Source organism: Neofelis nebulosa, chromosome 8, assembly GCF_028018385.1.
Source record: "Neofelis nebulosa isolate mNeoNeb1 chromosome 8, mNeoNeb1.pri, whole genome shotgun sequence".
Lineage (NCBI taxonomy): Eukaryota > Metazoa > Chordata > Mammalia > Carnivora > Felidae > Neofelis > Neofelis nebulosa.
The window spans coordinates 7,394,477-7,421,711 of record NC_080789.1 but is presented as its reverse complement, the minus strand read 5'-3'; the positions used below and the strand labels follow the sequence as shown (position 1 = coordinate 7,421,711).

At 47.4% G+C, this 27,235-nt stretch overlaps 2 protein-coding genes and 1 long non-coding RNA gene across 8 annotated transcripts in view; 2 read left to right on the top strand and 1 right to left on the bottom strand.

Moving 5' to 3' along the window:
- Positions 1–478: 478 nt before the first annotated feature.
- On the bottom strand, positions 479–26,977 carry DESI1 (desumoylating isopeptidase 1). Of its 3 annotated transcripts, none has more exons than XM_058741180.1 (6): positions 26,616–26,977; positions 16,926–16,947; positions 15,749–15,818; positions 13,323–13,432; positions 12,511–12,633; positions 479–2,411 (listed from the first exon to the last, which is right to left on the bottom strand). In XM_058741180.1, the coding sequence occupies exons 1-6, from the start codon at positions 26,701–26,703 to the stop codon at positions 2,387–2,389; spliced, it is 438 nt and encodes a 145-aa protein (XP_058597163.1). In that variant the 5' UTR covers positions 26,704–26,977; the 3' UTR covers positions 479–2,386. The 3 variants fall into 3 exon arrangements, with proteins under 3 accessions (XP_058597163.1, XP_058597164.1, XP_058597161.1); XM_058741181.1 differs by lacking the exon at positions 479–2,411 and adding an exon at positions 8,307–8,912; XM_058741178.1 differs by lacking the exon at positions 479–2,411 and adding an exon at positions 8,307–10,815 and having other exon boundaries at positions 26,616–26,968.
- On the top strand, positions 3,435–13,329 carry LOC131518783 (uncharacterized). The gene is made up of 3 exons (XR_009265279.1): positions 3,435–3,716; positions 13,004–13,115; positions 13,201–13,329. It is a non-coding gene; the product is annotated as an uncharacterized LOC131518783 (long non-coding RNA).
- Positions 22,217–27,235, top strand: part of XRCC6 (X-ray repair cross complementing 6) — a 30,437-nt gene continuing 25,418 nt past the window's right edge. For 3 of the 4 annotated variants that reach the window (XM_058741175.1, XM_058741173.1, XM_058741170.1), the window contains exon 1: positions 27,085–27,211. The gene's annotated coding sequence lies outside the window, so the exon portion shown is untranslated. Of the gene's footprint in view, positions 22,236–27,084; positions 27,212–27,235 lie in introns of those variants that run through there. The other variant, XM_058741172.1, reaches the window with a different exon arrangement.

Below are 27,235 nucleotides of genomic sequence, written 5' to 3'. Positions count from 1 at the left end.
GCACGTCAAAAGTCTTAAAAATGGGCAGACCTCTGAGCCAGCAATTTAACTTTTAGAAAATAAGGGAAAAAATGGGGATTGGTTAAATTATGATCTATTTATGAGATGAAGTGCCGCGAAACCATAAAAATCTGTGTTATAGAATATTTAGCGTGGAAAAAGCATGGTAATGAAAAGCAGCAGGCTGTCTCTGGGTGCTGGTATTATGGTGAATTTCAAAGTTCCCTTTGAAATGCATGGACTACAGCTTCCTCTTCTCCAGGATTCTGTTTTGGCTTCCTTCCATACTGCTAGAGCCAAGCCCCCCCCCCCCCCCACCTCCCTCTGTGCTCCCAGGGAGTGCCATTCAGTTTGGGAGTATGCCTGGGTGGGCATTTTTGCTGCATCCACTATTCTTGCTAATGCCTGTGATGAAGTTTGGGGGTGATGGTTTGTGGGGTCCAGAGCCGATGGCCAAGAAAGAATTCTTGAAGGCGTCTTTGGTGCAAAAAGGTAATTTTATTAAAGCATAGGGACAGGACCCATGGGCAGGTAAGAGCTGTACAGCGAGTGTGGGGAGTGACCCTTTTATGGAGTCGGGGAGATGAAGTAAGGAGGAAGTTTCTAAAGACTTTCACATGCTAAAGACATACTGGAGGCCTAGCTATTGTTGAATTAAGGTGGTTTTTCCCTCTAGCAAAGCATTAATATTGACAACAGGGAGTTCCTGGACTTTAGGCCATTGATGGGATTGCCTTTTTTTGGTAAGCTGGTGGAGTCTCTTATCTGTTTAACCATTTGTTTTTTTGTCCTTTCCTGTTTTTGGGTGGCTGGGAGTGTCCAAGGAATAAATACACGTCCCACCTGGGAAGGGGGTGTGTGCCAGCTTTACTTTGCCCTCAGCTTACCTCACACCCCCTCATCACCTGTGATCAGCTCTGGCAGTTTAGGCCATGCAAAGACACACATCCACACGCCTATGAGTGGCACTTCAGTGCACAATGCTTTTGATAGTTTTTTGTTTTGTTTTTTTGTCTTGGTAGCTGCAGTGCCCTAGGAAGATCTGATATGGTTTGAAATGTTGGGGTTTGGAGCTGAAGTCCAAGAAAGAATTCTGGAGATGTCTTCGGTGTAAACATGTGTTTTTATTATAGCACAGGGATAGGACCCATGGGCAGAAAGAGCTGGAATGGGTTGTGAGGAGTAACTGATTATATACTTTGGGATTTGGGGAAGGTAAAGACAAAGAGAAGTTTCCAAAAGGACTTTCATATGCTAAAGAAGATTCTCAGGATCTAAGAGGCCTTGCTATTGTCAAACTGTGATCTTTTTTTTTTTTTTTTTTACTGTAGCAGAACATTAACGTTGAGACAGTTGGGACTTCCAGGAGGAATATTAAACTCTGTCTGTCTCAAGGATTTGTCAATGGGCTGCAGGTTATAAGGAAATTTAATTTTGTCTACATTTCCTTTTGCCTTTGTTCTCATCAGATCGCTCGAGGCAGAGTCCAGAAAACCGCAGTTTGGTCCCTGCTAACTATAAGGACTTGGACAAGTCACATTTCCCGAACTCTTTCTTCATCTACATAATGGGGACGTAATCCCCACCTGATAGGACTTGAACAGTGAGCTAGGAATAACCATTATTTATTGACCCCCTTACTATGTGCTAGCCATCACACTGGACAGTTGACTGCATATCTTCATGCATTCTCACAGAAGCTCTAGAAGGTATTGTCTCCACTTGGTGAGGAAAAACAAAAGGGATGTACCCAAGGCTATATAAAGAACCTGGCAGGCCTGCCGGGCTGAGACCAGAGTGAACAGGTAAGGTGATTACCTGCACAGGCAAAAAACTTAGGAGGACACCAAAATAAACATCAAAATAAGTGGCGTTTTAATTTTTTTCTTTCTAATTTAATATTTTTTAAAAATAAAAATTAATGCCAAAAAAATTCGTGATGAGCAAAATATAGAAAAAAATGTAAAAGACAGGATCAATAATTGTGCCCTGCTGAGGAGCCATATTCAATCCGGGCCATAGGAAAACACCTGTTTGTTTGTTTGTTTGTTTGTTTGTTTGTTTGTTTCCAGGCCCTATGCCAGAGTTTGGTTCAGTCATTAAACAAATGTGTTGGGGTACACACTGTTCTGGATTCTGGGAATACTGTAGAGAACAAAACAAGGGCCTTGCCCTCAAGAAGCGTTTGTTTTCTGTTGAATACTGACAGCAAGCAGAACCATCTCCGCGGGAAGGAAAACCCAACTCGATCTGCTCTTCCTGCTCCATCCAGATCTGGTCCTTGGGTGTCTGGGCACTGGTGCTGAGGGAGCATAAGGTAAGCTGAGGGCAAAGTGCAAACTAGCAAACACGCCCCTCCCCCCAGGTGGGATACTTGTGACATTCCTCAGGCACTCCTGGCTGCCCTAAAGCTGAGAGAAGGAAAAAAGAAATAGTTAACTGATAGGAATCACAGTCATGCAGGACAGGAGTCACCAATAGTTTACAAATGCAAATGTTTTAGTAAATTACAAGAAAAAGGCAATCTTATCAATAGCCTGATCTCCAGAAACCTATAGACTCAGTTTCCTGGAGCCCCAACATCACCCTCCCTTCCGTAGTGATCTGGGAAACAAAGGCAAGAAGGAAATGGTAAATAAAATTAAATTTCTTTATAGCCTGCAGCCCCTTGGCAAATACTTGAGGCAAATACAGAGCATAGCATTTCTCTAGGAACTCTCTACGGTCTTCATGTTAATGCCCTACTAGAGGGAAAACAACCTTAGCTTGACTATTGCAAGGCCTCCTATCTTCTGAGTCCTCTTTAGCATATGAAAGTCCTTTTGGAGGCCTCCCTTTTGCCTTTACCTCCCCTAACTCATTGTATATAACCAGTCACTATTCACAACCCCAGTGCAGTTCTTTCTGGCCCATGGGTCCTGTCCCTGTGCTTTAATAAAATCACCTTTTTTGCACCAAAGACATCTTCCAGAATTCTTTCTTGGCCATCGGCTCTGGACCCCCACCACTCCAAAACCCCATCACTGGCAGGGCCTGAGACCCCTCCCAGGGCCCAGTTAGCTAGTATAGAGCCGGTGGGTGGGGCTGGAGTTGCCTAAATTAGTCTCTCATATCTCACAGCCAATACCTACCTGCTCCATTGCCCAAGAGTTCCTAGGAACTGGTTAAATGCAGATACCCAGGCCCCACCCTGCTGCTGGGCTCCAGAAGCTGTAGGATGGGGCGCACAAGGCAGGACAGGTTTTTGTCTCCTATTTGTAAGAGTCTCCACTCTTACAAATACAAACAAAGCTAAGCTCCCAACAATAGCACATCTGTAGTGAACTAGTTTCCTTACAAATACCTTTCACAGTCTCTTCCAGAATTCTCACCTCAACCTTTTTTACCGAAACCCAGGGAGGGGGAGTGAGTGCGCTGAGGCACAAATCCAGGAGTACCAGACGGAGTAGCTCTGTGGCTACCAGTGTGTCCCTTTAAGAGGGAGGCTCATCCCTGGCAACTGGTGTCCAGATGGGGCCTTGGAGAGGCCCTAGGGAGAGGCAGAAGTAGGACTGGGGGAACTGGGACTGCAGAGACTGGTCGTCAGAGGGCATTCTGAGAGCACCAAGGGAAGCCAGGTCTGAAGACAGGGGGCCTGAGACCCTAGCCTGGAAGGATCCTGCTCAAAAAGGAAGGCTCTGGCTCTTTGGGGCCAGACCTTTGACTGAGATTTGGAGGTTAGTGGCTTCCATATTTGGTTTGGACAGTGTAGCTTCTACCCTGGGTACTTCACTTGCTTTTGCCAAGAACCCTTTGAGGTGAGTACGCTTATATCGATTTCTAGAGGTAGGTACTGACACCAGAGTACTGACACCCTCTGGGGTGACCTTGGCTTCCCAGGATCACAGCAAGGTCAGAATTCACATTAAGTTCTGTTCCTCTAAAGCCCATGCTTTTCCCTGCCCCCTTGGCGGAAGGCCAACTGTCAACATGTGCTGAGTGAATATGGGAGGTGTTGACCCTCTTTTTCCCTATCTGGGGTATGACTTTTTTTTTTTTTTTTTTTTTAGAGAGAGCATGAATGCATGAGCAGGGGAAGGGGAGAACCTTAAAGCAGGGTCCACGGGCACAGGGCTTGAACTGTGAGATCATGACCTGAGCCCAAATCAAGAGTCGGACACTTAACCTACTGAGTCACCCATGCGACCCTGGAGTGTGACTTTTTCAGGGGTGCAGTCCCGGCCTGAGGAGCAGCCTTGATGCAGTGTATATACAGGCAGACTGACGGTTCCTCGGCTGTCCCTCCTGGGGCTGTCCCTCCGCAGCTAGGTGAACTTGGGCAGGTCCCTCCCACTCTCTGAGCCTGTTTCTCATCTACAAATGGGGCCACCACTGCCAGCCTCTCCCAGGCTGTCAGGAAGATGAGGGGGCACAGGAAAGGAGCTGTGCTAAAAGGGGCTTTGCAAAGAACAGTCAGGGCTGGTTGTTTGTGCTAATTCCCTTAGTTTATGGGCAGCAGGAGGTTGGGAGATTGTGGATGTTGACTTTTTTCCTCCATATTTCAAAACACTTGCAGGACTTATATTGTTTTCACAATAAACAAGTCCCGTTGAATTTAAATAAGCAGAAGGGCACATGCTCAGAGGTGGTGTTTGTGGAGGGGGTGGAGGCTGTTGTTGGGTTGGCACAGGCTCCCTTGGGGCCAAAGCCAGTGGGGCCAGGGATGGCACTGCCCCACCTGGAGATGGGGGGCAGGGGCGGCAACTCTCCCTCCCCCTCTACACCTGGGGTTAGTGATCTCTGTGGATCAGAGCTCAGCCCCAGGACTGAGAACTAGTCTCTGGAGTCATGGGCAGGGAGAGGAGTTTTGCTCCCCAGGAGGGGTGGTAGAGACTGATCTATAGTCTTTATTCTACAGATTCAGAGAGGCCCATAGAGAGGGAGGCCTTGATCAGGGTCATTTGAGTCAGAGGGCCAATCCAGGCAGGTATGTATCCAAATCCAGGGTTAAATTTTTATGGCCGACCCTCCCCTTCGATGTCTGCCCCGCAAGAAGATGCTGGCTCTGTGCCAGGTCCTGTGCTGGGCTCAGGCACTCAGGTGATCACAGCTAGACCCTACCCCTGGAGGGTGCCCCAGCTAGTGGGAGCCTGCCAGGAAGCACCCACAAGAGGAGGGGTCTGCTCTGGGGTAGGGAGAAGTCAGGAAGGTTTTGTGGAGGAAATGCTGTAGCTGGGCCTTTAGCTCTGAGAAAGGGGTTGCTCTGAGGATAGTTGGGGAGAGATGATCCAGGTCCAGCAAACAGTAAATTGAAGGTGGAGGTGGATACTGTTTGCAGTGACAGTGGCTTACACTTAACAGCAGGGGATGGGGGTTGGAGAGGTCCAGGGACAAACTTAGGAAGGGCCTTGATAAATGTGAGAACAATTGGACTGTCGTACTGTGGGCTTCTGGGCGGGGGGAGGGGGGGTGCGGCACAGTGGTTGAGGTGTGTAGGGGGCAGGGCTTGCTTCTGTGACCTGGGGTAGGTGAGACTAGCCCCTTGGGGGTGGGCTGGGCCCCGAGTACATCCACAGCGCCACCTGGTGTCCACCCCTCTCACTGCAGCGTGACCTTGTGGGGCTTTCTCCAGGGGGGCCAAACCTTTGAGCAGAGATCTCTGCAGGGGACTCTGGGCTCCCAGGCCACCCTTCAGACAAGGGTCAGTCCCCGAAGCCCTACCCCCTTCAAAGCAGCCAGGTTCCGTGGTCAAGGGGTCACATTCAGTGATGTGCCAGACCCCTCCTGGTTCTTTGCTGCCCTCTCAGGCCAGAGCCCCTATGAGTGTGAGGAGATATGGGTCTCATGGTCCAACCCACCCGCCCAGGCAGGCGTCCTCTTACACCATGATCCCATTCCAGAGCAGGTCCGGCCTCCACGCACACAGCTGTGATGAGCAGCCTACTCTTACCTAATGGTTCCCTCAAGCTTTAGGGAACTTTGCCGGAATGTCCTCTCCTTAGAGCTTCCTCTATCCAGTACCGCCAGGCACCATCACTCCCTCCTCTATGGTTTTCTTTCAACCTTGCTGGGGCCGTACAGATCTTCACTACATGCTGAGAACAAAGGCAGGTACCACACAGCATGTTCAGCATGTGTGTCTTCAAATCCACAGAAACCTCTGCAAAGATGTTCACAAAATCCAACACCTCTTAGGATGATGGGATTGCAGATGACTTTTCCTCTCATCTTTGTACTTTCATTGGTTGCTTACATTTTCTAGATATGTAATATGATCAAAACAAATACTTTTTGGAAAAAACAAATGAAGAAATCTAAGCACACCCCAAACTAAAGCTGGAGGAGCTCCGCTGAAGCTCATGGATGCAGGACAAGGGGCTGTGGCAGTGGCTGCGCCACCCTGCAGCTCTGGCCTTTCCTGTTTCACAGGAGCTGTCCATTCCTCCCCACACTCTGACCACCAGGGGAGCAGGGAGCTTCTTCGCAGCTCCCCAGTCACTTAGCAGATGCACGACACACCTCACCTCTTACCTGACAACTGCAAGCCCCACCCCCCCCACCTCGTTTTCTGCTCCTTTTGCACCATCCCATCTCTCAACATAGCAAATCGACTGTGTCACTCTTTGACCTACAAAGCCTCGCGCCGTCTGGCCCGCTGGCCTCTCCAGCCTCCACACCTTCCACCACCTCCTTGGCTCTCGTGCTCCGGTCATTCTGGCCTCCGTTCAGTCCTTCCAACATTCTTTTCACTTGCTGCTCCCTGTGCCTGGAGTGTTCTTCTCTCTGATCTATACTTTGTCAGTGAGGCCTCAGATTAAACATCACCTTGTCACACAACTTCCCCAACCTCCTGACACGTATTCCTTCACACCTGGGGAATTCACACCTGCTGCCACCTGGTTGTATTTCCTCCCTAGCACTAGGCCACCTGAGATCACCAAACTTCTCTACCCTTTTGTCTCCCAGCGTCCTCAGAATAGAATTCCTGCCGGGCAGGAGCCTTGTTGGTCCTGCTCACCCCTGTACCCTCAGCACAGAGCCCAGGGCTGCTTTACATACAATAGGCTCCCAGGAAGACGTTTGTGGGGATGAATGAATTTACCCCAGACTGACTTGCCGTGAGTCACAAAGTCTAAGGGTAAAACCATGTGTCGTTTCCCACAGAAGCAGGCAGTACACATCAGCGGCATCTTGTCTTGGAAACTGTCCTCAGCAGAGAGGATTGGCAGGGGCCTCTGCCCAGAGCTGGCTCACAGGAGCCCCCAGTCAGTGGCTGTTGAATGCATTCTGCTCTCAGCCTGACATTCACTGAGCGTTTGATCTGTGCCAGGCACCGAGCATAGCACTTTACATTTACTCTCTTGAAAACCACCCTGTGAGGTAGGTACCATTTCCTCCATTTTACAGAAAAGGAGACAAACAGACTGGCCCACAAGTGGCAACGTTAGGACTTAAGCACAGGCTGTGTGATCTCAGAGCAGGCACTCTTAGAGATTCCTGCCTCGGAACATGTCAGCTTTGGGGGCAGGGGGAGATGTCAGCCAAAGCCACCTACCCTCTGTGTCCTCTGGAGAGACAGAGCCTTATTCTTCAGCTAGCATGCTGGAAAGACACAGTGCCTCAATAATAAGGTCTCACAGGTGTGGTGGTGAGAACATGGCCTGGATTCAAGGGCCCGGCCGTTTGCCACCTGGATAACTTAGTTTCTCTGTACCTGTTTCCCCATCTGTAACACGAGACCAGTACCTACACCTCAAATCCGTTGTGTGCGAAAGTACCTAGCCTCGCCTCAGCCTGTGGAACGTGTTCACTCAAAGCCAACTGAACCAACAGACACCTGCGGCCACACTAGTGTCTGTAGTGCCAGGGGACGCTCGGAGAGCCATCCACCCACCTCCACACTTGTTCAGTGAGGTCATCGTAATAAGGTGGGCAGAGATCCTTGGCGCCACAGACCCAGCCTATAGCCAAACTGAAACCATAAGTATACGCTTCTTGGTGGGGTGAGATGCTCTCTGATGGCCAAGGTCCTCTAGAGGAAGATCTCAGAAGCTGGGGCCAGCAGACGAGGCTTTGAGTCTTTCTCTCCCACCAGCTGCAAGGTGACATTGGACAAGTAGTATTCTCTCGGGGCCTCTTCTCCACTTTTGTAAACCAATGGTGAAAGTCAAATATTCTTCCCTGTTATTGTCACTTCTCATCCACAAGGCTAACAAACAAGCAAAGGCAGCATATCCAGACTCAGCAGAGTTAAGCTCAGAGGGAGACAGACTGAGAAGAAGCCTGGCTATGTTGGACGCATACCCAAACCTTAAGCACGACGCAAATGCAGCAGGCAGAAATGAGTTTATTGCATTAGAAAAAACATCAAAGAAAACCAGCAAACACCTCCGTACTAGACACAGTCATTAGTTTGACTTCAAGGGCAAAAAGGAATCTCAAAGGTACAAGCTTTATTTTGGGGAAGGGGTGAGGTCCATCCCTCCTCCTTCCCTGTCCCTTTAAACCAATGGACCTTGATGGAGGTGTCTACTGTATGATACACACATGGCTCATTTCTCACTCTGCTTGCCTCGCACACTTGTGTGGAGCTAGCTGGTCATAATGAGCACGCTCCTGAGGTTCTGGGATTGACAGAGAAATGTGAGGATTGGGTTGGCGGTCGTAGCCTGAGCCCAGGCTTCCAAAATGAGTGATAGTGGGATTTGGGTGGGGGGAGAGAGCTTGCCTTCCTGGAGAGCTCAGAGAAGGCTGCTTGCTGGCTGATCCCTCCATCTTTCCCCACAAGCCTAGAGCCCAGGCATTGGCACAAACGGCTGCTGGGCATCAAGGGGGACTTTCAGTGAACCAAGTGACAGTCTCTCAGGGTAGCTACTTTGGCTAACTTCTCCTGGGTCTGGAGTGACTGCTATTAGGAGTGAAGCCAGCTGAGCCTGGATATGGGGGAGAAGAGAGAAGGAGACTGTGATGCCACACCTTCTGGCTAGAGCTGAGAGCCCTGGGAGGGAAAGTCTGGAACAGGAGCCTGGAAGAGACAGAGGGCTGGGCAAGGCAACCTGGAAAAGGAGAGAAACCTGGGTGGGAAGCGAAGGACTCCACTAGTAAGCTGCCTTCCCGGGAGGTACCCAGCCCGAAACCTATTCTCCATGAGCCCAATTCTGCCAGTAGGTCAACATTAAATAAGAGTCCCTGCTAGTTTTCTGCTCTCCAAAATGTCAATTGACATCACAGCTGGTCACCATGGAGGTGCCTCTGGGCAGGTCATAGGCAAACACAAAGGCAGAAAATCACCTTTTCCTCTAGCCAAGCCCCTGATGACGCCAACTGCTATGGCTAATGGTAGAGACAGGGGGAGATGAGCAGCAGCTTTTTGAAGAGCAAAGGCACCTGCTGCAGGCCGGACCCCAGGAAAGAGAACATAATTCAAGTCTGAGAGGTGGCAGGAGCTGTGGCGGGAGGGACCCACAGATGCCAGGGCTGGGACTCAGGGACCTGACAGCTCTGAGACCCTTCTCCACACCCCCCCCAAAAACTAACTTAAGGGAGGCATGTGTAGAAAAGGAATCTGAAAGCCTCTCCAGGTAAGAAACGTCCAGATTGGTCCTCCCTATAAGCTCCTAGCAGCAGCTCATTAGGAAAATGCCCAGTCAGGCTCTCAACAATGCATCCTTAAAGTCAGAATGACAACAGAAATAACATGTGCCTTCAAAACACACTGAGGATAATGTACAAAATCTCTATCAGAAACAACTCAAAATTTGCTTGCCACCTTGATTCTGCATTATTATTCTATCTTTCTACATGAGGGATATTTTCCTAGAACAGGGAATCATTTCCCCTTGGTCCCTAGCTGAATATTGCATCTGGTTTGGGGGTGAAGGGGGGTGGTACAGGGACTACAAACAATCTACATTATTACTTGTAGACAATAGGCCTGGGTCTCTGCCACTCCAGCCCAAACCTTCACAAACTACGAGGTCAGCCATGCTGAGGAAGAGCAGCCTGTAGCCAGCAAGGCAGGTTCTCCAAAATTGATGTCAGAGGATTGGCAATCAGTAGGTGGAAGGAAGAATGGCTTTATCCTGTTTTCTCTGGCCTGACACTTGCTGTCACTCTCCCCTGATCCTGAGGCTTTTCGTTGCTCCAGCCCTGGCCCCGTGGCCTTGCTTGGGGTAGGGAGAGGAGGTGAGAGAGGCTGTGGCTACAGAGTTCACTTAGGTTGGGTCAGTCATCCTGAAACTGGTCTCACGTGCACCAAATCCTTTGGTTCATTTAACGCTAGAGAGGAACTGCTTCCGGGATGTTGCAATGGCTGCTTCGTGGATGTTGTAAAAGTCACCTGGGTCCCACAGGTGGTGGCAACCTGGGTACAGCGTGGGCGTTCTCTGGAAAGAGGTTCTGGGTTGGGGCTCCCCCAAACTGTGCCTCTTGCCTTCTGCTTAAATAAACCCTCTCCCTTTCTCCAGTGTGGAGGACGCCTAGGAAGCAGCGTCAAGAGTGAACTCACAGACAAGACAGCCTTAATAAATTAGTATAATACTATTAGAAGGGGTGGCATTTTGTTCTGTTTCTTAGCAGCATTGTCCTACATGCAGCCTGGTGATCTCCTTTCCTGGGAAATTTAAAAAGCCTTCCCCTGGTTGTTAGCTCTGATGTAAAATTATAAAATAGAAATCTGGTAGGGTTTGTTTTGTTTAAAAAGGAAAAGCCCTGGTGAGGCAGGGCGGTCCCATGCAGTCCTGTTAGCTCTGGCCGTTGGGTCGGCCCACGGGGCTCCCTCCAGGAGGCTGGATCTGAATGGAGTCCAGGAGGGGCCGCAGGGCCTGTCCGAAGGGCCTGTGGAGAAAAGAGACCCAGGGGCCGGGGTGGGCTGGGTGCAGACAGTCACAACCGCGCCCATGGGTACAGTGACGCCACCACACAGGGAAGAAGGACACCCATAACCTCACTCGCTTTTCTCACCTACCTCGCACATCACGTTCATGGAGGAGCCCTCAAAAGGGCCTGCTCTGTGTTTTTATTCCTGGGGTCCCCCTCACCCCGTGGAGATGCTACCGTCTTACTACTTCACCTGTAGACCCTGGTTAGCTCTGGCTTGAACAGGCTAGCTGCATACAGGGAACCAGAGCTTTCTGACCTTTCTGCACTTGAATCTTTAACTCTCATGGTATACATGGATAAAAATAAAGTGTAAGTGAGGAAACTGAGGCAGAAGAAAAAGGATAAGAAAAAGGTATTTTCTAGGGAATACTCAGGAAAAATGACAAATGCAGGTTGCCAGGAGGTGTTAAGGCCACTTTCTAAAGGGCTCCCAGTTTGCTCTCAGAGTAACTTGGCTGGAAAAAAACACTGCAGATACTGGAACCTTAGAGACTTTTCAAAATTCCTAGAACCTTAAATCAGGGTGCCCACAACACACCTCAGTTACTGGCTTTCTTTTTCTTTGGTGGATATTGCCATTTTTGAAAATCATGTCCAGGTTCAAAGGGAGCATTCTCAAGCGTAAACAGATGACACCAAGATGTATTAACCTTAATTCAGACAAGTCCTGGAGCTTCACCCACCAAATAATAACAGCAAGAACATTCCAGCTACTTATACTTGCTTAGGGCCTCATAACCTAGATCCTTTAGTAAGGCTGTGAGGCTTAACACACCCACCAAGGAACGGGAAGGCAGAGGCAGGGCTGGGAGATGGGGCTTTCCTCACTAGATTCACACCGCAGCCTTGTTTCCCTTGCAAGTTTTTCCTAGGAGGTTTCTACCCAGGTGTGAAAAACAGCTCACCTTGCTGAGCCTGCTAAACCTGCCAGGATCTCTGTTGGACAGGGCCCCAGTTCAGGAGAAACTGAGTCAGGGTTCGCAAACAGACATGGTCCTGGAGTGGTTAGAGGCTTGCCTGAACACAACAGCAAAGGAAGGGAAGGGTGTGATGGCTTTGGGTGTGTGTGTGTGTGTGTTGTGTGTGTCCTTTCAGGGGACACTGCTCAGATGATGGCCCACAAAGCTCGGACCACATCAGGGTGGGAGGGGCTACAGTGCGTTCTTGAAGAAAACATCTACTGAGGTATGAGGGCAAGTAGGAGGTTGTCTCTGAGGGCATCAAAGAGCTCACGGTGCAGGGGAAGAAAGACTAACAAATGACATTCGCAAAATAAGCCACCCTACTAATCCTCTGATCTGTTCTCTGCCTGTCTATCTAAAAGTACACTTTATGCGAGGACTTCTGGGGAGTGGCACGCTTCATGAGATGCCAGGGCTCTGTACAAATGCTGGAGCCGGCGTCAAGTGGATTTCTAAGTTCTGTGGTTGCACTCAGGCCAGGATAGAGTTGGTTCAACTCCAAGGAGGGTGAAGTATTACAGGCACGCATCAGTGAGTGGAGAGAATGGTGGCTTTACCTGGTAGCAGCTGCCATCATGACAGGGCCCACCTAGCTCGGGAGGATTCTGCTGAGATCAGGGACCAGACGAGCAGCACGGACTGTGAATGGGGATTTCAGGGGCTGGGGCAGAGACCGAAGGCCACTTACGTGGATAGAATTTCAGAGGGAAGGTCAGTGATGTAGGAAGGGATCTTCCGCCCGGTCAGGAACTGTGCCACTTCGTTGGTGAAGGTGTTACAGTTGTGTTCAAAGAGGTTGTAGGCCTCACTTCTGTACATTGTGAGAAAGGTTTGAAGAACAGATCTGAGAGAGTCAGCAAGCACATATGTGAAATAACTCAAACCAGGAAATGGCATGGAGAGCATAGCTGAGTTAAGAGGACTGTGATTTTCCTTTTCTCATACTCCAAAAGGACTGCTTGATTTGCCACTCTGGACCACAAAAAACAGATTTTTAAGGGAAAGATGAAATAAAAATATATGGCTCCTCTACAGTTTCAGTAGAATCTTCACAGTCACAAAAGCAGAGCTCTAGTGTTAAACACTTACTACAATGACAATTGACTAAAGCTTAAGAGAAAACCTGCTCAAGTTGGCATTTCATCCAAATCCCTCCACAAACCCTGGTTTTGATTTTTCAGGATGAGATACTGGCCCAGGATGGGTTGAGAACAGTAAGTGCTGAGACAGCAGCAGCTGATTTTAATCAGAAGGAATAAATAGCCCTTCCTGTCCTCAGGGTTTCAGCAGAAGGTATGCTGGGATGGGATATCTGCCTGGGAGCAAAGCTGAGCTCTTTTTGTGGCATGATAACTGCCTTCTCTTCCTATTTATTCAGCAAATACTGGGCCAGACCTTGTGCTGAGTGCTCTGGGGGATGTGACCTTGTGGCTGCCCTCTGGGGCTGATCGTCTAGTAGGGGGACAGACACAACTAACCACCACCCCTGTCTCCACTCACCGGAACAGAGACTCCCCCAGGGAGGACAGGTATTCCAGAAAGAGTTCTTCTGTGACTTCTGTGCTCCCCACATCAACCACAGAGTCTGGGGGCCCAAGCAATGTCCCTCCCTAAAAGAGCCAACCCAAAGAAAGTCATTAAGTCACCATCTCCACTGAATTTTTTAATGTGGCTTCCCTTGGGAGACCACAGATGCTCTGTTCCAACGTTTACCTTTCAGAGCATCCAGGGCAGATGAAGAGTGTCATTTCCTATCTGTATCAAGGCTGCAATGGCTTAGAGCTTCCTGTTAACTCTCCATTGCCAAATGATGGCAACGTGGCTAAGAAGCTGGGCTGCTTTCTTCTGGTGGGGCCCTGGGAAATTGAGTCTCTGGCCAGTCTCAGGCCAGACCCCTGATGCTGTCACCTCATCCAGTTGATAAAAAAATAGAAACCCAGAATCTGAAGTCTCCCTTTGTTCCCAACAGGCCTGATCCCAAGGGCACAAAAGGAGAACCAGAAATGGCTAGCACTTGACAGGCCATCTTTCCATGCCTATATTTAAGTGTATGCAGCCAGTTTTTTCTTGTGACATACTTGCTATCCCTTAGAACACTGGGGAAATGTGAAGACTGTGAGAAGTCTGGCAGGCTGGCAAACACTTCCACAATTTAGTTCTATTTTATCTGGGAGGCTAATCTAACAATGTCGATAGGGTTCCCCAGGCAAGGGAGTTAATGGCCCATGAAAGGCCTACAGGAAACCCTCCACCATGGGTTAATAGACTGCTATAGCAGACTAAAGGAGAGCCTGAGGCCAAGGGGAAAGCAGCCATGGGTGTGTAACAGATCACTGGGGAGGACAGAGCTGGGAATGGCTAGGGGGTAAGGGAGAGCACTCCTGAGCAGAGCTCCCTGGAAAGATCATTAATTCACCCAATAGCTCTTGGGCACCTACTGTGTGGCTGACATTGTTCTAGGCACTGGGGAAAGCCTGGTGAGCAGGATCATTACAATCGTCTAAGAATAATGGTCTCAAAATTGTAAGAGACTGAAAGATCACTATTTGACCCCCTGTTATTCATTCATATAACAAATATGTATTGAGAACTTACTATGTGCCAGGCCTATGCTAGGCACTGGGGGTACGATGTGGACAAAACAGACGAGATTCTTGCCCTCATGGAGCTTATAGTCTAGCAGGGAAGGCAGACAAAAAAAAAAATCCCATAAACCAATATATAATTTTGAGCTGCAATAAGGTTATTGCTGGAAAAGTCCAGCATGCCATCAGTACATATAACAGGGGACCTTTCCAGTCTGAGGAGTCTGGGAAGGCTTGCCTGAGAAAGTGACATTGAGCTCAAATCCGAAGGATGGAGAGGCAGAACCAGGTGAAGGATCAGGGAGGTGGACGAAGTGAGAGAGTAGGTTTAAATGTCAAGGTATGTTCAAGGAATGAGAAGAAGGTGGGGGGGGGGTAGTGGGAAGGCACAACCTGAAAAGAGGTCATTCAGAGAGGGAGACAGTGACCAGATCAGATAGGGCCTTGGAGGCCATGCTGAGCTTTCTGGGTTTTATCCCAAGAGCAGTGGGCAGAGTTCTGACTTCAGCAGGAGAATGCCATGATCAGATTTTCATCTTGAAAAGATCACTTTGCCTCCTGTGTGGAGACCTGACTGAGGAGGAGCAGAGGTACTGCTGTGGTCCAGGCTGGACGTGAGCGTGGCATGGATGAAGGTGAAAGCTCTGGAAATATGGGAAGAGATGAACAGAGACTGACTTAAGATATATTTACAAGGTAGAATTGACTGGACTTAACGAAGGATTTGTTACAGGAGGTAAGGGACCAGCGAGAGGAAGAAATCAAGAATGACTTTCCATTTATGAATAGCAAAATGAATGGTTGGTTGGTCTTTGCTTGAGCACCTTCTACAAAAACCCTTAGATTGCTCGGAGAGAAAGTTTGTGGCAAGGTACATGGGCTTTAGAGACAGAGAGTCCTGAGTTTTAGTACTGGTGCCACTTACTGGCCATGTAAGTTTTGGCAACTCACTTTACCCCTCAGAGCCCTCATCCTTCAGCTCAACATTGACTGAGTTCATACTATGAGCTCGGCACTGAGCTGGTGACAGGGACAGAGAGTGAGACACGGTCTCAGCTCACAAGGAGCTTATACACAGCTCCCTGCAGAGACTCAGGAACAGCTCATCCATCATACCATGCTCGGTGTGACCCAGAGGGACCCACATATGCCGAGGGGGCACAAAGGAGGCCTGGGAAGGGTGTTTTTGAGCTGAGTCTTAAGGTAGTTATGAGGAACTAAGCCACAGGCTGACATCCACTGGGCTAGAAGCCAGACATACAGAGTAGTAGTAAAGTTCCTGGCCTATGGGAACCCTGGGAACGTGAGACTTCAGGGCAGGGTGTGGGGGAAGCCACTCACTGGGGGACAGCTGGAGATACCGCCACTGCCGAAGAAGAACTCATCCTTGTGCACAACTATGGAGGTATGCCTGCAATGCAGAGAAGAGACAGGATAAGCCAGAAAACTTCAAACTGGTCTGAGAAAAAGCAAACACCACACTTCAAGGAGAATAATTTCTGCCCAAGAATAGGACTTACACGGTCAGCAGCCTTATAAAACTAACCAAAGGCATAAATACCATAGATCAGAGTTTTTCAACTTTGGCACTACTAACATTTGGGGCTGGAAAATTCTTTGCTGGGGGGCTGTCCTGTGCATTCTAGAAGCTTAACAGCATCCTGGCCTCCACCCACTAGTTGCCAGCGGCACCGCCCAGTCAGTTGTGACAACCAGACAGGTCTCCAGACACTGCTCAATGTCTCCTGGGGCAGAATAGAACACAGCAGAAGAGGAGTCCCTAGATTCACCCTGATACTGACACACCTTTACTGAAATAAAGCTCTGCAGACTAAGGGGCGTTCCTAGGCAGTTAACAGGAGAGGTTAACCTGGACCATGCTGAGGCAAGACCTGTTTCGGGTGGAAGTGCTCATATTACTCGGTTTGAGTCAAACGAAGCAAAAAGACATTCTGGTCATCCCAAATGTCAGCAGGCTCCAGGAGTCCAGATGGAATACTGACCTATGGTCTCCTCTCATTAACGGAACTGAGAGCTCAGCTACCATCTTGTCTGAAAGGGGTGGGTCCAGTGCTGACAGACCATGGCAGATGTGTTTTAAGACAGCCATGTGGAGCCCTTGAGACTTCTGTAGTTAGAAGGCTTGGTCAGGCGTGGGCATGACATCATTCTACCTTTCTTTACGCGAGGGTTTCTCAACCTCAGCACCACTGCCATTGTTTGCTTGGATAATTCTTTGTTGTGAAGGGCTGCCCTGTGCATTGTAGGGTGTTTATAGCAGCATCCTTGGCTTCCGTCCACCCATCAAAACTGTCTCTAGACACTGCCAAATTCCCTGGGGCTGGGGATCGGGACACAAAATTACCCCTGGTTGAGAACCACTGCTTTAGAACTTGGAAGTTTCATGATACAGAGAGTTAGGTTTCAAGCTGGAAACATAGACTGGAACCTGAAGTGCACAGGTACTGCTTTGTTTCATAAACCAGTCAGTCATTGTAAGGAGTCCCACCCAACTTACCAGATGCCTTCCAGTTGTTTCCCTGTAGAGAAAAGAAGAGATTTAGCTACTCAGGACCAGAATAAATGGCCTCCCAGCCTGAGCAAATTCACAACATCACTCAAACCCACTATAAACCCACTCAAACCCAATTTAACCCACTATAAACACACTCAAACCCAATTTAACCCACTATAAACACACTCAAACCCACTTTAACCCACTATAAACCTCTGGAGGGATTTTCCAGGAATGCAGTTTTCCTCCAATAAGGTCCTTAGGTCATGATATAGGTATGTCATGTGAAGTAAGTTGAACGGTTATCAGAATCCTTCATCAGAATGCAAGATAAAAACACTGGCATAGATGTACCCCAATTTTATGTTTGCTTTTCTTTCCCTGTCAGGGTCAATTCAACTTTGCCTTTAATTTGTCTCACATATAGTGACAAGTAAAGCAATGGTATAAAAAAGCTATTATCCACTTCTTCATTGAGCATATGGGAGGTGAAACCCTTCAGAAAATGGCAGAGCGAAACTTTACAAATGCCGTCCATTTGGAATAGTCAGTGCAAATGTATTCTGTACCTCTATATGGCAGAAATGATGTTAGATATGGAAGTGAAAGTACGAACAGACCACTGTCCTGCCTTTAAGGAGCCCAAAGTCAAATGGAAAGAGAGACACACATAACTAAGTAAAACACAATGTTGATAGGTTCTAATTATACAGTGGTAAAAATAAGATGCTATATATGATAAAGATAAGGAACTACCTTCATAAACTGTAATTCAACCCAGGAAAAGTAGGGGCAGGGATGGACGTTTCTGCCAGAGGGAATAGTATGTGCAAACCCACGGCTGTGATAAAGATCAAGGTCCTGCAGGTTAGAACAAAGACTGTAGTGATGGTGACAGGAGGAAAAGTGGTCAGCAAGGATGCCAGGAAAGTAGGGTAAGCCCAGACAGAAGGCTGTCCTACACCGTGGGGGCATTCATGGTTGTTAGGCAGCCAGCAGAGTGCCTTAACCAGATCTATGTTTTTGTTTTTATGTTTAGTTTTGAGAGGGAGAGAAAGAGAGAGAGAGAGAGAGAGAGAGAGAGAGAGAGAGACAGAGAGAGAGAGAAACATGTGAGCAGGGTAGAGGCAGAGAGAGGAGACACAGAATCTGAAGCAGGCTCCAGGCTCTGAGCTGTCAGCACAGAGCCCAACTCAGGCCTCGAACTCATGAACAGTGAGATCACGACCTGAGCCAAAGTCAGATGCTTAACCGACTAAGCTGCCCAGGAGCCCCCAGCTCCATGTTTTTAAAAGACAACTATATCTTTTATTTATTTTTTTAATGATTTTTTTAAGTTTATTTTGAGAGAGAGGGAGAGAGAGATAGAACACAAGCAGGGGAGGGGCAGAGAGAGAGGAAGGGAGAGAGAATCCCGAGCTAAGAGCGTAGAGCCTGATTCAGGGCTTGAACTCACAAACTGTGAGATCATGACCTGGGCTGAAACCTGGAGTGGAACACTTAACTGACTGAGCCTCCCAGGCGGCCCAAGACAATTATATCTTTTAAATATTTTTTTTTTTTACGTTTATTTATTTTTGAGACAGAGAGAGACAGAGCACGAACGGGGGAGGGGCAGAGAGAGAGGGACACAGAATCGGAAGCAGGCTCCAGGCTCCGAGCCATCAGCCCAGAGCCCGACGCGGGGCTTGAACTCACGGACCGCAAGATCGTGACCTGAGCTGAAGTCGGACACTCAACCGACTGAGCCACCCAGGCGCCCCGACAATTATATCTTTTAAAAGAGAACTCCTGACATAGAAGATGAACAGGAGGGCAGGTCATAGAGAGAGCCGACTGGAGTGAGGTCTTTGCAATAGTCCATGGGAGACACTACATGACAGTGCTAAGGATGACGAGACCCGATGTGAGGCTCAAACTCATGAACTGTGAGATCATGACTTGAGCCGAAACCAAGAGCCAATCACTTAACCAACGAAGCCACCCAGGTGCCCCAATGCTGTGTCTATTTTACATATAAACATTTCATTCTCTGTTAGTGTTATGAGGCTAAGTGAAGTAACAAGGAAAATCAAATGTAGCAGAGTTCTGTCCGTCCTCCAGTTGGAGACAAGTCTGCTTTTCACTAAGAGACCGGCTGCTCTGGCCCACGAGGTCACAAATGGGGTTTCTGGGGTAGCCCTCTAAAGGCTGTGGAGCAGGCTCTGCCCTTACTCAAACAGCTCAAATTCCACAGAGGTGGATGTGAAACAGACTGGATGCTGAAGGGGAGTGGTAACCCATTTACGACAAGCATCTTCAAATGGACTGATTAGACGTACATCCTTTCTGAATCTGAACTGCTCCCAAGTTATCCTTATTCTCACATCATCCTTATGTGGTACAGTAGGGCAAATATTTATTAACATCATTTTACAAACAGGTAAATAAAGATGCATGGTTTGTCCAGCATAAAAGCAAGAAGAAAAAAAACACGATATGACAATGTACTTGTGGGAGCAGCTGAGGTAGAAACCCAAGGGCAGCTGTTCAGTAGTCTGTTCTCAGGAGAAAGAAAACAAGGGCCACAGTCTCCTCCCCGCAGGGTGACAGGCATTGCAAAGTAGAACTTAACTGATTTAAAATAAATTTTTTTTTTTCCTTCCTCACTGGGGTGGGAGGAGGTGAGTAGGAGGTGGTGATTTGAATTAGGTCACAAGGCCATTTTGGAACATGAATTAGGCTCAGTGGATATTAACACACTACAGAAGCAGATTATTTTCCCACTAGGATGTCCTCAGCAGGCCAGAGAGTGGGTGGGTCAGATGCCTGCATGTCTCCAAGCCTGCCAGCACAGCCAAAGCACTGAATTCAAGGCCTATGAAGGACGCAAGTGAAAACAAATGGAAGACATGGAGAATAGCCTCATTTCCATCATGAATAACAAAGAATGTAGAGTGAGGTCTCCATTAGTCAGCATTCCACTGATTGTAAGAGTTAAGTTAGTATATAAAAGCCAAGGAGAAAATACTCCACCCACCTCATCAATTAACATGGATGGAGCACGTAGACCTACATGCTGGTTGTAGGACACGCTCAAGATCAGCACTTGGAATACTGCTGATGTTTAACCAATGTCTATTAATAAGCATAAGTGATGATGGCGATGGGGCAGCAGGGGCCTCTGTGCAGGTAGCATTAGCTCACTGGTATAAGTCAAATGCAGTGCCAGCTCACTTCCCAAATTTCTCTTCTCATGATAGTATTTTTATTTATTTTATTTTAATTCCAGTATGGTTAACATACAGTGTTATTAATAGTTGCGTGTGTGTGTGTGTGTGTGAATATGTGTGTGTGTGTGTGTGTATACACACACACACACACACACACACACACAATTGGTTAACATACAGTGTTATTAATTTTGTGTGTGTGTGTGTATAGATATATATTTGTGGGTTTTTTTAAGATTTTATTTTTAAGTAATCTCTATACCCAACCTGGAGCTTGAATTCACAACCCTGAGATCAAGAGTCACATGCTCCACTGACTTAGCCAGCGAGGAGACGCTTGATAGTGTTTTTAATTGACAATGTTCTAGTGTGCTGGGTGACTCAGCATTTGCCAGATTACCATCAATGTGAAGGGGTTAATGTTAACTTAAGAAATCAGCTTGCCCTTCTTTGGGCCACTGGATAAATATTGAATCTAGGTTGGAAAAAGGTAAAAGGAAACATTTGTATAACATAACTGGGCCTCTGCCAATATATATATATTTTTAAGTTTATTTATTTTGAGAGAGAGAGAGAAAGAGAGAGAGCATGGGAGGGGCAGAGACAGGCAGAGAGACAGACTCCCAAGCAGGCTCTGCACCACGCGTGGGCTTGAACTCATGCGGGGCTTGAACTCATGAACCGCGAGATCACGACCTGAGTTGAAGTTGGACGCTTAACCGACCGAGCCACCCAGGTGCCGGAGAGGGTTCCCTTTTAATCACTGCTTATTTTTATTAGTCAGGCCTTGTAGCAATGTTTTGAGGAGCAACATTCCACCCAGGCTGTATTTACTGAACACCAAGTACTGTGGATATCTAGAGTTCTTGCCCCCAGTGGAGCTTCCAGTCCAGATGGGGGGGGGGTGTGTGTGTGGATATTGATGAGAAAATGAACAATTATAAAATAGAATGATGAATGCCACTAAAGGAGAGTACACTGTGTTATTAGCACATACTAGGGACACACAACCAAGATTTGGAGGGGTGGTGGTCAGGGAAGGTTTCCTGGGGGAAGTGACACTTTAGTTGAGATTTCAAGGATAAGCAGAAGTTAGCCAGGCCAAATGAAAGTATTCCTGGCAGAGGGCACAGCCTTTGAAAAGCTAAGAGGTAAAAAAGAGCTGAACAGTTTCAGTCCTGTTAGGGTGTACAGCAGCCCTTTTCCACTGGGATTCCGAAAGAGAATAAGCCCTCATGCCCCAGGGTATCTATTGGCAGAATTGAGAAAATAGTCTATCAGATCATTTCCCTCAGAGCTTCATTCTCATGTGTAATCCAGTTGAGAAAGGCTCCTATTGACTGTGTTCAGTATGTGGAGACAGGTGAGGGTGGAGAAAAAAGCCGGAGAAAGATCACGAAGGGCCTTGTAAGCTGCATTAGTTTTCATTTTGCCATAATGAAATCACATGATTACTAAATTAATTCCTTAGATGGATATAGAACAGTTCATACAATGGACAATAAAAATCTAAAACAAAGCACAATAGATGGCATTAAAACATTAAAAACCCCTTCAGATTCAAATAAATTCTATGTAATCTTCAAGCTTGAGTTCAAGTCCCAATTGTTCCTATAATCAATATTTATTGCGGGGCGCCTAGCTGGCTCAGTCGGGGGAGCATACGACTCAATCTTGGGGTCATGAGTTCAAGCCCCACAGTGGTGCAGCGTTTACTTTAAAAAACAAAAATTCTTTGAGCATCAGCTCTGACTGGCTACCTGGGATGTACTGAGAAATGAGACAGAGTCTCTGCCCTCCAGCAGCTCAAGGTTCTTGATGAAGTCTTTCTGACACATTCAGCCCACCAAGGCCTCTCCTTTCAAGACCTAAAATGATCGCTTCACCACTCGCTCATTTTGGTATCTAGTCATAATTTCTTTTATGCTGTTCTCTAATGTTGTATGTGTATGCATGTTATTTTTTTGTGAAATAAACCCCTGGAGGACAGAGTTCATGTTTTTTACTTCATTACTATTTTGTATTACAGAATTAAGCAAGGACCTGAGTCCAGAGTAAAATTTCAAACATTCATTAGATTGCATTCTGCCAAGAAATAAAGGTCTGTATTCTATATCTTTACGTCTTTAAACCTGGGAACAATTTTGAGATAGGCTTGTAAAAAAAAGTAATAAATAAATGTAATCCCAGGACACGTGCATATACACAAAACTTTGGATCAGAAAACAATCAACAAATATCAAGTGCCTCTTACTGTAACTAAAAAAAACCCCAGGGGCGCCTGGGTGGCGCAGTCGGTTAAGCGTCCGACTTCAGCCAGGTCACGATCTCGCGGTCCGTGAGTTCGAGCCCCGCGTCAGGCTCTGGGCTGATGGCTCGGAGCCTGGAGCCTGTTTCCGATTCTGTGTCTCCCTCTCTCTCTGCCCCTCCCCCGTTCATGCTCTGTCTCTCTCTGTCCCAAAAAATAAAATTAAAAAAAAAAAAAAAAAAAAAAAAAAAAAACCCCAAACATCTCTGCATTTATGCCTATGTACTTTAGCACAAAAAAAGGTCATGAGATTTAGAGAACAGCCGCAATTATTAACAGGACAAATTTAAAGGACAATTATAATAGCTAATTACTGTAGGCAAATGGTACACTATGAAAAAGAGGTGCAATCAGCTGTCTATTAGAATGCTAAAGATAAATTTGGGGCCATTTTCATGGTGATTGAAGGACAATGGTACAGAAGTACGTTCATGGAAGCAATTCTAGGAGACTGAAAACTGGACAGCATAGAACTGTGTAGTCTGCATGGTTTGCGGGGGAGCAGGGAATTATGTTGGACTTTATCTAGTCCAATCATGACGGTAACAGAGCTAGATGGGGTCTTATCATGAGGCTCTGTCATAACAAGAAAAGAAGGTATTACTGATGAGGTCACACTAACTTAGTTTGAGGAATGATCATATATCTGTGATTATGAATGGCACATACACATTGAACCCAGATATTTTTCTCATCCAAATTTGAAACACGTGACCAAAGATGCCTTTACAAACTTCAAAAGTTATAAAGGGATGCATTACACAGTAGAAGGGGTACAGCAACATGATTGACAACATGAGCTCTGAAAGTCAGAATGCCTGCGTTTATAACCCAGCCCTGCCACTTACCAGCTGTGGGAGCTGGCGGCAAATTTAACGCCTCAGGTTCCTCAAACGAAAAGCAGAAGTAATAACAGGACCTACTTCACAAAATTGTGGTGAGGGTTATGACACACACAAAGTACTCAGAAAAAAAGAGTCTGGGACATGGTAAGCTCTCAATAAATGCTAGCTATTAATATGCTTCTGGAAGTCATAGCAAAAATCAGGAAACAAATTGACTTTTGAAAGGTTCAAATATATTTAGGAATGGGAAATCAATATATGGTTACTCACAAAACTGGGACATACCCAACCTTAAGGTTGGTGATGTCTGGACAGGATGAACCAGTACAGCAATGCCCATTTTCCTTAAGTTTTCAACTCTAGAAGGTAATGACCATTAGCTTTGATAACACTTTCATTACTTTTGCAAAAGGCGTAAGAGCAATATGGGAAAAAGGGGATAGGGAAGAGAGAATTAGATCGGCAGGTAAGGTGATGTTCTTAGAAATACCATTGTGGTCAGGTGTGCAAAGTTGGTTAAGTTACCATTGTTGGCTAGGATTTCAAATCTATGTGAAAAAAAAAAAGGTGAAGGGGATAGGTCTAGCACTCCACCTTCAGTGATGGCACTTTTCCCTTTACCCATGACACTCCAAAAAGGCATTCTTTCAGTTCCAGGACAAGGCCAAGCTCTTTCCTGCCTCAGGGCCTTGGCAGATTGATCCCCCTTAAGCTTAGAACACTGTAACTCCCTCACCACTTTCCTTGTGGCTACTTCTTCATCCTGAAATTCCCAACTTAAAAGTCACTACTCTTGCCACCGTTATTTAGAGTAAGTTTCTCTTGGGGTGCCTGGGTGGCTCAGTTGGTTAAGCGTCTGACTTTGGCTCACGATCTCACAGTTCACGAGTTTGAGCCCTGCATTGGGCACTCTGCAGGGAACCCGCTTCAGATCTTCTGTCCCCCTCTATCTCTACCCCTCCACCAGTTGTACTCTCTCTCTCTCAAAAATAAAAAAAAAGAAAAAAAAAAGAAAAAGGAACATCTGGTTGGCTTGGTCGGTTGGGTGTCTGATTTCAGCTCAGGTCATGAGCTCATAGCTCGGAAGTTCAAGCCCTGCATCAGGTGGTCCTGACGGCTTGGAGCCTGGAGCCTGGTTTGGATTCTGTGTCTCCCTCTCTCTCTGCCCACCCCAGCTCATGCTCTGTCTCTCTCTCTCCTTCAAAAATAAATAAACATTAAAAAAAATTTTTTTGAATTAAATTTCCCTTGTTACTTTCTACCTTAGCATCCTGTTTGCTTCTTGCACTGCCCAGCATTTACCATGATTATTATTTTAAATAATTTAATTATTATTATTTTTTGCTTATTTTTTATGTTTTCTTGACTAAATAGTTCCAGGATGGTAGTGAACATCTTTGCTCAATATATTATCCTCAGTTAAGCTTACCATTCAGACTAGCACATAGTAGGCACTCAAAAAAAAAATCTGCTGAATCAGTCATGAAGCAGTGATTCCTAAGAGCACTTACAGCTATGATTACACTAGTCAAATGGCTCCATTGCAAGAAGTTTAGTTGGAACTTGACTGATGTAATCTGTTAGTGATTAGCACCTTCCCCAATGACTTTGTAAGTTTTGCTTTCAGTTTTGCCTTACTCATTTTAACAACTGGTGATCTAGGCCCAGACTTCTACCCTACAATGGATTGGCTACATAACAATTATCTGAAGAGCTTATTAAAAATACAGATTTTTAGATCAAAACTCCAGAAGATTCTTAGTTAGTACTTGTGTAATGAGGCTCTAGAATCCATATATTTAAAACTTTGTTTATCTTGAATAAGGTTATGTGTGTAGTACACAATTCAAAAGGTACAACAAAAGTTTATAGTGAAGTCTCCCTTCTATTCCTGTGGCATCAAGTTTCCCTTGCCACAAGTTACCACTGTTTCAGTTTCTTATGTATTCTTCCAGATAATTATTTGCCTACATGAGCATGTATAAATCCTTTGCTTTCAAAACATCTGAATATTTAAAGAATTGTTCCAACTTTGCTTTTTCTACTCGTAGTCAACAAAACGTTGAAAGTGAAGTTCCCTGTCTGTTGAACAAGCATCCTAGGTGATTCTGATGTGAAGCCAAATAAGAGTAACCATTCAGTGGCCTAGGGTTAAGAGATTGAGTTCAACTCACTAAGATACATTAGAAACTCAAGGACATTGAAAAGAGGCCCTCAGAAGTAGCCTTGCTTACTTGACCTCTGCCCTCTTGCCTTAACCATGAGGCAGAGAGAAGGAGACACAGAATCCGAAGCAGTTTCCAGGATCTGAGCTGTCAGCACAGAGCCTGACGCGGGGCTTGAGCCCACAAGTGGTGAGATCATGACCTGAACTGAAGTTGGCTGCCTAACCGACTGAGCCACCCAGGCGCTCCAAGGACACATTTTCTAATGCGTCCATAAAAGCCAGGAAAAACTAGCCATTTCAGCGAATGCTGCCAAAGTTGTTCAATTTTTCAATTCCTAAAATCCTTTCCTGCCCAATATCACCTGAAATCACAAACTCGACCATTTCTATGTTAGATGAGACATTTTTGGTATTTGGCTTATAATGAGGTTTGATGTGCAGTGAACTAGGGCTGATTTTCTCTCCTGGCAGTTAAGTAGTTTAACGGAGCACAACCGAAATACTTCCTTTACTAACCCTTACTGACACAACAGTATCCAGTCCTCCGCGAGAACTGCTTTCTAACCATCTGGGCAAAAGCAATTAAGTTAGAAACTGTAGAGAAGACCGCATCGTCAGGGCAGGACTTGGTAAATTCTCGAGTCCGGACTCCAGTAGACCTGACTTCACCTCTACCTGGGGGCGATGGCTGGGCCCCTGCGCAGCTCTAGCTTTCTATTCCCATCTACCCCAGAGACTGCAGTTTCCTTTTGGCACGGAGGGAAGGCTCTCTAAGGGCCACCCCGGAATCTCCTCCGCAGTGTCCCTTTCATCACGAGGGGCACCGCGCGGCAGGCACCCTCACCTCTCTTACACTGCGCCGAGGAAGGAGCGTAAAGGGTTCCCCAAGTGAGGCAGGGAAGACGCCGGGATGCAGCGCCAGCTTAGCTTGCGGCTCTGAGGGGCAGCGGGAGGGCGTGACTCCTCCGTCCCTTCCTCCTGGACTCAAACGTCAAGACAGAAAAAGTGGGGTTCAAGGCGCCCAAACCTCAGACCTCTCCCTTCTCCACTCGGGCTTTTCTCCATCCTCTGGGCCCCGCGTCTCCCCCTGAGCCGCGGTCCAGGCCTCCCTACCTCGGCCGGCCGTCCCGGCACCCTCTCGCCCGCCCCCAGCCCCCTCACCCAGCATGATGGGGCTGAGCCGCCGGGCCAGGCCCTTGGACAGGTCGTACACGTAGAGCTTCACCGGATAGAGATTCGGCGGCTCCATCGGGACCCGTGGCGGCGGTGGCCACGAAGTCCCTCAGGCACCCGGTAGCAGCTTGGACCTTCCCGTACCCGACGGGGGTGGGGAGCGTAGGGAGCGGGGGACCGAGCCCAGGCCCGGCCTGAGGGGCGGGGGAAAGGCGGCCCTGCGCTGCACGCGCCCCGACACCCGCCACGGGCAACGACTACTGTGAGGTGACAGAGCCGGGACGGGCAGGGACCGCGCTGAAGAGGAGGCGGGGGCGAGGACGCACTCTTGCGCAAGTGCCTACCGTCCCGACGGGCGGCGAGGGGCGGGGTTTCGCAGGAAGGGGCGGGGCTTTCGCAGATTGGCTAGGTTAGTTAGGGACGATTGTGGAAAGCGGAAGGTGGAGGTGGGCGTGTCAATTTGACGGGAAATGCGCGCACTGTGCGTGATGACGTAGGGGACGTTGATTGGGAGCGAGAACTAGAGCCCGTGCGTGCGCGGTACCTTGCCTTCTGTCCAAATTGATCTGTTCCTTGCACCTAAGGTAGGCGGTTTGGGAGTGTTGTCT

What these genes read in the sequence shown, in the direction of transcription:
- DESI1 (XM_058741178.1), bottom strand. Translation starts at nt 26,703, where the DNA reads ATGGAGCCGCCGAATCTCTATCCGGTGAAGCTCTACGTGTACGACCTG. An exon ending in GCTCAGCCCCATCATGCTGG is followed by an intron (nt 16,948 to 26,615) that starts GTGAGGGGGCTG and finishes TTTTCTCTACAG; the next exon opens with GGAAACAACTGGAAGGCATC. An exon ending in CCCTCTGAAATTCTATCCAC is followed by an intron (nt 10,816 to 12,510) that starts GTAAGTGGCCTT and finishes TTTTCTCCACAG; the next exon opens with GCCCTTCGGACAGGCCCTGC.